The 12,578-nt window shown below is 48.1% G+C and overlaps 6 protein-coding genes across 6 annotated transcripts; 3 read left to right on the forward strand and 3 right to left on the reverse strand.

Moving 5' to 3' along the window:
* Positions 1-322: 322 nt before the first annotated feature.
* On the reverse strand, positions 323-1,478 carry LCP9604111_4531 (ribosome biogenesis protein BRX1; the record flags this gene model as incomplete). Its single annotated transcript, XM_039072241.1, has 2 exons — positions 323-1,172; positions 1,243-1,478. 2 exons carry the CDS (start codon positions 1,476-1,478, stop codon positions 323-325), a joined length of 1,086 nt encoding a protein of 361 aa, XP_038929573.1.
* A 511-nt stretch (positions 1,479-1,989) lies between these two features.
* On the reverse strand, positions 1,990-3,227 carry LCP9604111_4532 (ketohexokinase; the record flags this gene model as incomplete). The annotated part of the gene is made up of 6 exons (XM_039072242.1): positions 1,990-2,164; positions 2,225-2,332; positions 2,386-2,447; positions 2,496-2,654; positions 2,714-3,116; positions 3,181-3,227. The coding sequence occupies 6 exons, from the start codon at positions 3,225-3,227 to the stop codon at positions 1,990-1,992; spliced, it is 954 nt and encodes a 317-aa protein (XP_038929574.1).
* Positions 3,228-4,035: 808 nt separating this feature from the next.
* On the forward strand, positions 4,036-4,895 carry LCP9604111_4533 (uncharacterized protein; the record flags this gene model as incomplete). Its single annotated transcript, XM_039072243.1, has 2 exons — positions 4,036-4,122; positions 4,182-4,895. 2 exons carry the CDS (start codon positions 4,036-4,038, stop codon positions 4,893-4,895), a joined length of 801 nt encoding a protein of 266 aa, XP_038929575.1.
* A 531-nt stretch (positions 4,896-5,426) lies between these two features.
* LCP9604111_4534 (uncharacterized protein) lies at positions 5,427-5,900 on the forward strand (the record flags this gene model as incomplete). Its single annotated transcript, XM_039072244.1, has 3 exons — positions 5,427-5,507; positions 5,581-5,703; positions 5,757-5,900. 3 exons carry the CDS (start codon positions 5,427-5,429, stop codon positions 5,898-5,900), a joined length of 348 nt encoding a protein of 115 aa, XP_038929576.1.
* Positions 5,901-6,620: 720 nt separating this feature from the next.
* Positions 6,621-8,706, forward strand: LCP9604111_4535 (uncharacterized protein; the record flags this gene model as incomplete). The annotated part of the gene is made up of 4 exons (XM_039072245.1): positions 6,621-7,450; positions 7,494-7,756; positions 7,831-7,886; positions 7,963-8,706. The coding sequence occupies 4 exons, from the start codon at positions 6,621-6,623 to the stop codon at positions 8,704-8,706; spliced, it is 1,893 nt and encodes a 630-aa protein (XP_038929577.1).
* A 1,355-nt stretch (positions 8,707-10,061) lies between these two features.
* On the reverse strand, positions 10,062-12,425 carry abp2 (putative ARS binding protein Abp2; the record flags this gene model as incomplete). The annotated part of the gene is made up of 2 exons (XM_039072246.1): positions 10,062-11,738; positions 11,790-12,425. 2 exons carry the CDS (start codon positions 12,423-12,425, stop codon positions 10,062-10,064), a joined length of 2,313 nt encoding a protein of 770 aa, XP_038929578.1.
* Between the last annotated feature and the right edge of the window lie 153 nt (positions 12,426-12,578).

A 12,578-nucleotide genomic window follows, 5' to 3' on the forward strand; every position in this document is an offset into this window, starting at 1 on the left:
TCAGGAGGCAAAGAGAGATTGGGCTGGGCAATGGCGAGGGAGTGCTTTATATGACGCTTAGCTAATGTTGCCCCTTGCGTTCTTCAACCAACCTGCTTTCCAGTTATTCTGAAGAAAAAGCTCTCTAGACAGTAATGAAACAACCCAAAACGAGGAACAGATAGAAATAATCAACTTTTGAAATTAACCAGGATGAGACTTTGCCCCGACGCCTTAACGGACCATGATGAAAAGCGTCGCATCAAATATACACATGTAGTCGAAACATCATCCCGAGGGATATCAAGTCTAGAAATAGCACGACGAAACAAAAAAAAACCCCCTATGCAAACAGCTTCCTTGTGTCCAACGCATCCACCTTCCGCACAGAATTCTCGGACAGTCCTAGATCGGAGCGCTTGGCCACCCGATCAGTCTGGCCGTCTCGGCGCTGGGAGTAACGGCCAGCCTTGCCCTGTCGGATGTCGCTACGGACTTGGTTGGGGCTGACGTACTCCTTGTTCTCGTAGATGACGGGTCCACCAAAGCTGCCTTCGAGAATCACAATGGGGGTCAGAACGAACCGGGGGCCAATCTCGACTAGAGAAACCTCGGGCAGGGCGTTGTCCTTGCTCTTCGGTACAGGCTTGATAGTCTCTTCCCCATCCTTTTTCTTGCCAGCCTCAGACTCGCGGATCTCATAGACGCGAATCCAGATCTTGCCGTCCACTCCAAAGATACCAATGATGCGGTCGACGAATGGCTTCATGCCTCTGACACCACGTTTAGGCACACAGAAGACTCCGCGCAGCATCTCCCGAACAAGCGCACGGTATTCGCTACCAGGAGCGCCCATATCTGGACCTTGCTCGTCGAAGGAGCGATCGAACACGACCAAGCCGCGGCCGCCCTTCAAGCAATTCCCTGCAAATCCAGCGCCGAGCTCGCCCATTGTGTGCAAGTTGTTGAGATGGAACTTAATAGTGGGACCATTGGGAGGGCGCGAAAGCCAGAGATAAAGATCCTGGCCGTTCTTCTTGGCCTCGAGGAAGAAGATAACGTTGCACGAATGCAGGTCGGCAAGAGAGTTCAGGAGGAGGTTGTATCCAGCGGCCTTCTTTTTCGTGTCGAGCTTAGTTTCTTTGTGCGCATGAGGGAGGAGGCCGCAGATATCGGACATGAGGTGTCGGTGGCTAGAGAAAAAAAAACAAATTATCAGATCAGTAAATCCTTCTAGTATATCTCAAGGCGCAATATTCATACCGGTAAGAAGCGCCTCTGGAAGTCAAGATAAGTACCCGGGTCTTGGGCATAAATCCAGAAGCAAGCTGTTTCTTCACAACCTCAGCTGCCTCGCCATCGTCGGACTCGTCCTCTTCGCTATCGGTGGTGTCGTCTTCCGCATCGAGGAGCTCCTCCATCTGGATGTCCTCGTCGGACATATCCTCAGTAGGCTGTCTAGCCGCCTTCTTTGAGACACTCTTGTAGACTGATGCCATGATGACGGTTGATTGTGTTAAAAAATGGAATTGAAATTGATCGTGCAAAAGACGGCCGAGATCAAAAAGTTGATGGCAGAATATTTTTTGTTTACACCGCCCTGAACCTTGCTATGTCACGTGTCATATGGGCTACCGATTCATTTGCCGTTGTTTACCGCCCTGTTTTCCTGCCAAACATTCATCTGGGGATTACTCAACCTTGCTTTGGTCTTATTACTTGCTACCCACATAGTTGCATACATATGTAGCCTTTCATACTGGCCACCTTACGATTTGCTTGCCTAATTTCACTCCAAAAGGTAGACTGAAATTCAACGAACCGAAAAATATATATTTCTTGTCTAAATTGAGTCGACAACACAACAGAGCGTTAACTATTCTCGATTACAGCCATTTTGTTTCCCAAAGATTGATATAATAAGTGGCAGACTTGTGCATTGGCTCAATATTTTGACTTTGAATTGGTCAATTTGGAGAGCTGACGAGATTCAGTCAAGTAAAAGGCGAGTCAGTATGACGGAAAGTTCAACGCTCTTTGCAGGTTTGCAAAGCCCTCTTGTGTGACCTTCAAGCCGGCAATGGTATTTGCAAATTCCAATTTCTTCCGAAAATCCCAATCATGATCCCGATATACGAGACCGTATAGCAAGCCAGCATTAAATGTATCTCCAGCTCCTATGGTGCTATAGACTATCAGTATGGTCTAATGTGTGCTGTGGTATATCGGAAAGGTCAAAACTCACTCGACGACTCCCATTTCCTCAGTATGTGCCGGGACATGAGCAAATTTGCCGGTCTTTGGTTCAAGTGCTGCGGCCCCGTCATGACCCCAAGTACAGCACAGCAAGGATCTTTAAACGACAGGTTAGATTATTTCTCTGGGGACTTGAACAGTAAAGCCTACGCTCCGCTTGTCTTCAATGATTGATCCCGCAAGCAATCCTCAGCGCATGTATATCCATTTTTCTGCTCAACTATTAGATGTGCTTGAAAAACGTCGAAAATAAATCTTACCTGGGCCCAGCCCTTCGAGTAGATAACAACGTCTGCTGCGTCTGCAAGCCCCTGCAAGCCTGGACGACCTGGCTTTTCAATCTCAACACTGATTTTAGCCTCTGGAAAATGCATCCGAATATAATGAATACATTCCAATGTGACATCTGGTGCACGGCCCTGAGTGCGAGTTAGCATGATTCATGACTAGTTGAGCACCTTGTCAACATTTAAGGTACCTCAAAATGAAACCAGGGTCGATCAGTTACGGCATGTAAGGGCTCAACAGCTGCTGCGAACTCGGGGTGGGTCATTTCGGGTAGCTCGTTGTAATTGACAATCGTCCTACTACCGGTGGCCTGGCTCGTAATGATGTAACTAGAAGCTGGCTCACTGAACGACTCTCGGTAAATGCATTTATCTAGCCAAACCTCATTTCCTAGGCTTGATTGTATTTGTTGAGATGCCATGGATGATTTGGAGGGAAGGACAGCAATGAGATTTAAAGATGATTCGGCACTCGACGGCCTATATTGTAACAATTGACTCAAAACTTCCAGAGTGTTTGGACAATTCCCACCGCGCCGGCGACTGATCCTGGTTGCACGTAGTTTCTCATCTTCATTTGGGTAATAGGGGGCTCTACCAAAGCATGTGAATACTGGACTTTTTAAATGCCAATTTCAAGACAGCTGAAAGAACTCACGTTAGAATTGTGTCAAGGTAGCACGCCCCTATAGCCACTAAAGCCATGATGATAAATCCGGCGAGAATATATCTCCGTATTTCGGAAAGAGGAGTTAGTATTAGGGCCGATTGATCGTTTATCTAATGAATGTAGTTGATCGAGTCGAGGATAACCGCTGCTTTCTAAGGTTAGGTCCACGGGTGGGGTTAAATTAGTCAGCTTGTCATTAAGCTCACTCGTGTGGTACAATTGTGTTTGTCTTAGCACAAAAAGCCGTTTCCTAGTTTTGCAGTACATACCACATAAGGTTCACAATGAATCAAAGAGTCTGAAGCTTTCGTACACAATACAGGAAATAATTTCATGTAGTCAGTATCTAAAATAGACTAGCAATCCTCTTCTTGCCACTGAGAAGATTAGTCGCGGACTAGGGTAATACGCATCACGTGCTCATGAGAAAGAGCGCACGTGCCCCTTTGCTTAATACAACTACCTAACCTTGGAAGTAGGTATCTATTTGTCTTCGCGTGCTTTCTAAAAAGCCATAAAGAAATGACTGTAAACATCAAGTTTCATTGAAGTGCAGGTATAAAGAAGTAGGCGGGATACTGCAGGACGAATTGGGGGTTGAATAACGCAAACTAGATTGCTATACCCGTACCTGGAGGCATGCGATTCCTACAGGTATTATTGTCTCCTACATTTGCAAAGTACAAAGCAAGCATTGATGTGGCTGGCAAACAATTCTCATGTCCTAATGATCCTTTTTCATTCTATACCAGTTATATAGCCGATCTAAACTGTTCATGAATCCTCCCAGTGTCCTCACAACCTCATTTTTATCATTCTGTCACTGAGACCATTTTTTCAACCATGGGTCAGCGGCACAAAGTTTTAGAGACTGACACTCCCACTGCTAAGTTCCTCTACACAATCATCAAGCAATTGGACTTGAAGTCGGTCAGTTTATTACCCAACTATTAACTGAAGATTGATTTAATCTTATCTGAATATGATAGGTCGATTGGAATCGGGTCGCCTCCGATGTTGAAGTCTCCAATGGTCATGCCGCTCGTATGCGGTACTCTCGCTTCCGACAGCAGATGGAAGGAAACACAGGGGCAAGCAAGCCAAAGCGAAAGAGCAAGAAGGGAAAGACCATGGATCCACCTGCTGAGATGCAAGGCATATTTCCAATGGCTCCGCCGCTCATGATGCCCACCATGGCATCGATTGATTCTTCTCTTCCTGGCAATCCCTTTGTAAAATGCGAGCCTGGCATTCAGGGTAATGCGAACCTACAGAGCTTTATGCAACAATCTCCGCAGTTGATGTTGGAGGCTAGCGCCGAAGGACAGTATTACTTTCCTCAGGATTTTGCCTCGATGCAGTTCCAGCTGGCGTCAAGCATACCATCAGCGATACCATCACCTAGCCCCGCAAGATCATCGTCCTTCATGCAAAATCCATACCAGTTCCCGACAATGCCAACTGGCTATCCTTTTTCATCACCAGGCACTCAATCTGGGTTTGATTTGCGGGACTTTGACCAAATGAACCCTTTCACCAGTTCTGCTCCAGCCATCAGCTGGGAACCACGCTCTCCTTCTCGCCAGGAAGGCCCGACTATGAAAGCCGAAGAAGGACAAAAACAGACCGAGGAAGAAATGTCGAGCGCAGGAAATCAGGAAGATGGTCATGTTGTTGTCAAAGTTGAAAAGAATCTAGAATGATTATGTTGGAGACTAGAAGGGCCTCGTTCATATGTTCATTAGCTAGTACTCTCGTTATTACTACCAACTATGCTGATTTAGTCTTGTGCTCTCTCTCACTTGCCAAAGCTAAACATAGTATTGTGCAGAATTTCTCAGAAAGCAGATGGTCATCTTTATTTAGGCGTGTACTCATAGACCAATCTGTGATAGAGTCATGAGCGTTATTTCAAGGGAGGTCTCTCTTTTAGGGAATTTTTTATAAGAGAAGGCTGAGAAGCCAAGCCTGGACCTTAGGTTAAAGTTATAATGCAGGTCATCAACGTGCACTAACGCGACAAACCTTGTATTATGTCACTGCTAGATTGCCAAAAGAATATACTAAGAGAAACCAGTCGCTGATTAATCGATGCTATTGAACAATGTATTTAACCGTCTCCTGGGGCGACTTTTTTCTCTTCGTCATTTTTCTTGCAATTGAGAATTCGGTTTATTTTCATATCTACCCTCATTGAAGGAGGTTGTGAACTTCCTTCCAATATTGCCGAAATAATGCCTTCTTACAAGAACAACCCTTCGGATGAAGAGTATCTAGACTCGATCAAGAAACATACCGACAAGGAAACCAACAATGTACGATACATCGACAACTTCAGTGAAACTTTCAGTTGAACCCACAGTCGACATACTAAAACTTGAGCCACAGGTCAATCTCGCCCGCGTAGCCAAGGATTTTAGCTACGCTAGTGGAAAGTCGTTTCAGAAGAAGTATGCCAAGCTAAAGAAAGCACACAATCTGACCAACGGCCATATCTATGGCGATTACAAGGCAAGCCGACTTCTATCCGTCCTAATAAGATTGAAACTAATTTTCTCGGTCAGCCTGAGGCGGCTCAGACTCCCCCGAAGAAAGCCATCAAGACCGTCACGGAGATTGTGCGTGAGGCTGGGGAAGCATCTGTAAACCGACGTTCCGCCATGCTGAAGGGCAAAGGCTCGGAGAAGGATAAGAAGAAGCAAGCTTGACTTGTCAAAACTTGAGTGAAAGAGTTCTTCGGTGTGCGAGGATTCTACGATCAGGCTGAAGGATGGGCGCCCAAAAGATGATAGCCTCTTTGGAAGTGTACTTCTTGATCTTTAGATGAAATACTGAGGAGACCGTGTAGTAAAATTGGCGAAAATTAGGTTACGAACTTCGTTAAAAGGCGTCCTCTTCTCTCCTCTCGGTTCTCAAAACGGTATAACTACGAGCGAGCGAAATGTGAAAACCCTAAAATCATAGGGAGTGGTTCAATTTGGTTTAAAAGACAATCCTTCAATTTGGAATCGACCCAGACGATATTTATTCCTAGTACTTTATATATAAAGAGGGAATACCGGCTTTTGATACTTGATGGCCACGGAAGTCATTTAATACCTGAATTGAACGAAATTTGCGAGTAAAATAAGGTGATACCGATATGTATACTAGCGCATTCATCTTATCTTTTGCAACCTTTAAATATTAGCTGTTTTGCGGTACTGAAACGTGCGTACGGTCGGATGGTTGAATTTAAGATACGGAGTAGGATTAACTATATTAATAAACTTGACTTCCTCGAAGTATACCCCCTTCTACGAATTGAAGCTTTTAAATCGGAGACGATTAAAAATAGCTTCTTAGCTGCTGGTCTAGTACCACATGTGCTGAAGAACCCAGTGTCCGGCATACCCGACGGGTCTGCTTTTGCCAGTCGCACTGAGACGATGCTATTTCTTGCGCCGTCGACCGTCAAGGCATCCAAGAAGTCGTATTTGTGCCGCTGGGCTGGCTGCAAGACGTGCGCTGTCGGTCCGGATGTTGTCACTGTGCACGCCGACTGTCTGGAGGTGTATCTGGAGCATGCGGCAAGCTATGAGGAGCGGAAGGAGCCGACAAAGGAAAAGGTTGGAAATGAGGACAAGGAAACTGGCAAAGGAGATGACAAGAATAAAAAGGATACAACAGACGATAAGAAGATAAACGAAACGGAAAATGCCGCCCTGCAGCGCCTCTGGATCGCCTCTTCGTGGCGCACGCCGTGGAAAAAGGCGCCCTTCCTCTCCCTGCTCCAGTGCGACAACGCGCGGATGTCCATGCCCAGTCCAGCCTTGTTACACCGCCTTGGTCTGCCTGGTATGGCGCGCATGCCACCAGAGCTGGCCAGTACCGTCAGGGACCTGAGCAAGGATAGTCCTTTGTGGCGGCTCAACGCGGCCGCACGCCTGGCGCTGTCGCTTGCCGAGTACGAGAAGACGGAGACCTACGGTGACGACCCTGCCGCACTGCCCGCGTCTATCCTACTATCCGAGGTGGAAGCCTGGGAGAGAGGCCGGCTGCTGGTACGCCGTGTGGTATCAGACGAGAAGAAACCTGAGTTGGCCGAGGAGACCATTGCAACGGACAGCTTCATCCGCCTCGCGATCGACACGTACGGCCTGCTACACATCAAGCGGCTGCCGGCCCGTCCGGCCTACAACGGCACCACGTCCGCCGGTAAGCTGGCCTATACGCTCTGCGAGGCGAAGACACTAAACGGTGCCATGTTCATTTCCAGGTGTGTATTGGAGGCTGCAATTGGTGAAACGGACAGCCGGTAGAATGCTAACGACCCAGCTCGGCCTCGGCCGCATTGAGCTCCCCGCGGGCCTCCCCGGCCTGCAAATCTGGGACACGCCTGCGCCGCCGCCCATCGAGGGCGTCGCTTATATGCGAAAACACCTGAAGCGCGTCAGCCCCACGTCGTACCTTCATGTGGTCGACCTTGAAGCTATCACCGGTTTGACTCTTCTGTCCGACGGCAACGTGCTAGGCCTCCACGCCCACACAGTCGCCGAGCCATCCGCCACAGTTACCGCCGCCCGTATGGCGTTGCCCACCTCGCGGGTTGCATAGCAGTATATGTCACTGGCGCCCGGGATCGCATCGAGGCCGTAGGCGTGCGTAAGGAGGGCTACAGTCCGCAACTAACTCAGGACGAACTGACGCTCATGGTGAGTTTTGAACGCTGCGGACGATGCTGTAGAGAAAAATGGTTTGAGAGACGCTTATATTAATTTTCCCCGCCAGTTCCGCAAGCGGCTCTCTGGCGACACGCTCCTCGGCTACAGCTTTTACAACTCACCCTCCGAAACCATCCTTACCGCGCCTTCAGAACAGCCGCGAGCGCTCGTATACAGCGCCGTCAATACTATTAATGGCGTCATTACCGACGTCGGCGTCTACAACGTGGCCGCCGCGCCCGACGTCACCGCGGCTGCTTGGGCTACCAGCGTACGAAACGGAACGCGCCGCCACTGCTTTAACCACTCGGCTTACCCGGATGAGCAGCTCACCGAGGACGCCTTCCAGAGCAACGTGCCGTTGGCCGGCGTCACGTATATGCAGGTATACACCACCAAAGATACTAGCCTCCTGCGCAGCATCATCCTGACCTACGACAATGGCAGCCAGCGCGCGCTCGGCATGTGCTGTGTCGCCACCGACATTGATGCCGTGCGCGAGTACGCCCGCCCTGTACGCCTCTGCTTTAAGAGTAACCGCGAGACGGGCGTGACGCGCTTGCGTATCATCACAGAGGGCGACCTAGGTACGCCAGCCGCCGATGGCCACGACGACTGCGCAGGCGGCGAGGATCCCGGCGAGGGCGAGGAGGCCGATGACCCGTATGCCGTTGTGCGCGCGTGCTGTCTCATGACCGGCCGCCTCGAGTTTGCCATCGACAGCGACAGGCTTTGCCTGGAACACTTTGCCGAGGAGGAAGAGCCGGACGAGGAGAAGGACCCAGACGACGAAGATGTGGATGTGTGGTGATGGGAGGTGGACACCGCCAGCACTATCACCGTTGGAGTTGAACTATCTTGTGTTAAGCCATTAGGGAAATCACGACTACGACCTCACGTCTAAAACGAGGTAAAATTGGATTTTAACTCATCCTGTAAATCTATACAACTAGCTGAGCAACATCCAATTTTTTTTAATTTATTTCCTTTACTCGCTTCTATTTTCAAAGTTGTGATGTTGTCGTCGATTCCTACTTCCTCGTTAAATATGTTAAGGACGGGCGGGTGTGTCTTTAGGGGCCCGCCTCTGGATTTAGTTTTTAGGTAATGGTATCATTTGAGTCTTCAACAATGATAATGGGGCCAATCTCCTCGGCCGTGACAGACTGCCAGGAAGGGTCTCCGGGGATTTCAGGATACTTGTCAGAGCGGTCGAACTCTTTGGCATTCTTCACAATGCTGAAGTAGTATCTCCTGCTGCTGGCCGTCAATAATTGCACTAAAACTCATCAAATCCTTGAAGAACTTACGCTGCTTCGGGGCTCATGTTGATGCCAATATCAAGTGAGACATTGTCCCAGTTTATCTATAGCAGCCAGCACGTTAGCAGGTATATTGGATTGTAGGAACAGATTGTGAACATGGAGATATTGTGCCGAAACTGAATTGGATGCTACGTACCTTTGCCTTAAGGCGATGGCCTGTTCCTCGGGCGTATTAACGGAAGTCATTCTAGTAAGAAGATGAAGCTGAGTCGGATGTTGTTCGATGTAAAGAAGCACGTGATGCTAGAAGTTAATACGTAGAATGTGAGAAGAGCGATGGAGCTAAGGACTTCCAGTTGTCTTTAGATAGCCATTCAACGCGCATTTTGCTTGATCTGCTTTCAGCTGACAGGTGTTGGCTCCTCCCTTAAACTAACGTCACTCATTTTGCCTACATACAGCTTTGGATAACAAGAAAAATCTGTGATGTTCAATATTATAAAAGATGACATGGTTATAGTATCTTACCAAGTAGGGTGACAAAAGTACTTTGATTGGCCTCTCCTAGGCATACTTTTGAAGAAAATTTTGATATCTTTTATATTTCTAAGAGAATAATAATGATATGAAGCCAGACACCTTGAAGCCAAGCAGTCAAAATTCATATCTATGTCTCTTGGTAAGGCATGCATTGCCCATGGTGTGACTCAACATAGGCAACGGGTACAGAGGTAACGAATTTCATTCATAAAGTCAAACAAACAGTAGGATTGAACTTATCAAAGGGGTATCCTTCCAAATAAACAGAAAAAAAAAGCTGCAAAGTGCATATCACATCACAAATGGGTAGAGACAGCTAATATCTTGACATAAATCTAAGAGAGATCTTCGTTGAGAAGCGTTATATGTCTGCCATGACAGATTCCACGATCTTCCGCTTGTATTTCGACAAAGCCTGGTCCTTTTTGTGCATCTGAGTACGGAGTCTTGTGTAACGCTGCTTCCATGTTGCCTCGGAAACAGGATGACTAGAATCATCATCGTCAAAATCCAGGTTTGCCGTCTTATCATTGTCAATATTCTCATTACTCGGGCCCATAATCACGTTTGCATGGTCAGGCGAATCCTTCCTTCCCATACTAGGATTGAGTTTTGCGAGCGTGATTTGCATCGAAAACTGGCTTGAAGTTTTGTACTCATGGAAGACGGTATAGTGGATATCACTGAATGATTCTTTAGTGGCAGGGCCATTCCTATCTTCATCGCTGCTTGGTGTCGCACGTTCAACGTTGATAACCAGTGACCCTGGATTAGTGCCTGCGAGTCCGAAATGATGACCAACACCAAGATGTAAGGCCAGTAGCAGCGAAGGAGTCCCAAGGTAAAACTGTGAATATAATGACGACAAATTGATCACCATCTCCGAAGCCAGAGCAGCCGCCTCGTTAGGAGCAAGATTCGCCGTCTGCCCTGTCAGCCTAGCACGAAGAAGCTCGGCAGAAAGTGCATGAACAACCTCATCAATGGAGGGATTCGGAGTAATGACCGCATTTCTTTGCCCCCCAGAAGAAGATATTTGAGTAGTGATACCATTTTTTGTGGTATCTGTGGTAACATGTTGGCGGGGCTCATTGGACCCTTCAGACCCGGGAACGACAGCACCATTCACACCATTGACTACTAGTCTCGGTGGAGAGGCAAGTCTAACAGGCGCCCCTGAATGTTGAGGAACCTGCAGTTGAAGTCTATTGGGCCTCCCCTGAGAGATAGATGTTGAAGGATTATTGTGAGTTGGGGTCTGAAATATTTGGGGCGGATTTCTGTCAAGGGCAATTGAAGGAGCCTGAGTATTAGAATTGGGTGCCTGCGATGATTCCCGGCTAGGATTGACCTGGAATGTAGAAAAGGAACCCGATGATGACCCTTTATTTGGTGGCCTTCCTCGGCCTTTCCCGGCTGATAATCCGTTGCTATTCGGCCAAGCAGACGAAACTGCAGGGCCATGTCGTCTTCTGGAACGGGTTTTTTCACCCGTTGACGGAGTAACTGCGGACCGTGGTTCCGCAGACTTGAGTACATCTGATGGTAGATGACTTCGGGGAATGATAGCAGACTGTGGATAACTAGCAGGAGAGGCATCCCGTTCGGGATGTCTCCAGCGTATATCTGGATTTTGCTGGTCCGGCCTTGAACCATTCGGAAACGATGATGTCGCCGGTATCCAGGGGTCATTGGATTCAGCATCATCAGGAAATGCACTGAATGGAATCGCACTCTGTGGGAATGCCACGGAGTGGGACTGAAAACTACCCTGCTGCTGGGCGCCCACAGATGTGTCCAACTGGGGCCGCTTGATTGCTCTATCTTCCTCGGTGTACCTATCCTCGACCCTTTTCCTTCCCCTCTTTGGCTTCCATTGTGGCACAAGTGCCCTGAGTGCAAGATCCTCTTCCAATAATACACCATCGCGAGATTCGCTAACAAAAGGACCAGATGGTGGGAGCTGTGTATAGTAAGAATGAGGCAGTCCCATACAATATTCAAAGAAAGCATCAATATGCATAGCACGCATCCATCGCTGGGTGAGATTAGCAAGGTGAAATTTGGGTTGGAAGCTTGGCAGACGTACTTTGAGGCGAACAGTGTACTGTTGCACCTTCTGGGTGCTTTGTTTCTTTTCAAGGCAAGGTGGTTCAACACCCAACTCAATTGCTAATTGAATCCAGGTCTTCAACTCTTCATTCTGCAGCCGCCTTCGAATGAGGCCATATAGGGTAAAGATGTTGAAGCTTTTTCCATCACTGCGCGGCAGACACCGGAAGGTCTTTCTCAGATCTGATGTGTCAACCGAGGATGGAACATTAGGATTGCAGTACAAGATAAATGAAACATAGGCGTCATCAATCGTTTCATCAGTAATATCCCGTGACGGAAGAGCTCGGGAATCTGCGTGATCGGCAGAATCTTTCATAGGCTGATGGCGACGAGGATCAAAAACTGGCGGAGACATGGAGGCCCCGGAGCGATTGGCCGATGATGGGGGTATAGCAGAATGCATGCCCCTCGGGGAAGACTGTAAGCTCCTGGGGGTTTCTCTTCGCTGTAAGGGAGGCGATTTGTTGATATCTATTTGACTACGAGAGCTTCCCAAGGAGGAAGCACTCTGCAACGTCGATTCCAAGGTCGGAGGATATCGCGCATATTGTTGAATGACCATTTGCGGTCTGCCGAGCTCACCACGGTTGGAGCGATCGGTAGAGTCCATCATGAGAGGAAATGATGTTTTCATCTGAATCTTGACGACTCGGAGTGTCAGAACTCTATGTTTAATTGTAGAATAGAGCTAGACACGCGATGCAGGCAAATAATCATGCGGATCCTATGTCGCATAGGCAAGCCGTCATTATCGTCAAATCAG

This window comes from Penicillium roqueforti, assembly GCF_015533775.1.
Source record: "Penicillium roqueforti strain LCP96 04111 chromosome Unknown scaffold_09, whole genome shotgun sequence".
Classification (NCBI taxonomy): Eukaryota; Fungi; Ascomycota; class Eurotiomycetes; order Eurotiales; family Aspergillaceae; genus Penicillium; species Penicillium roqueforti.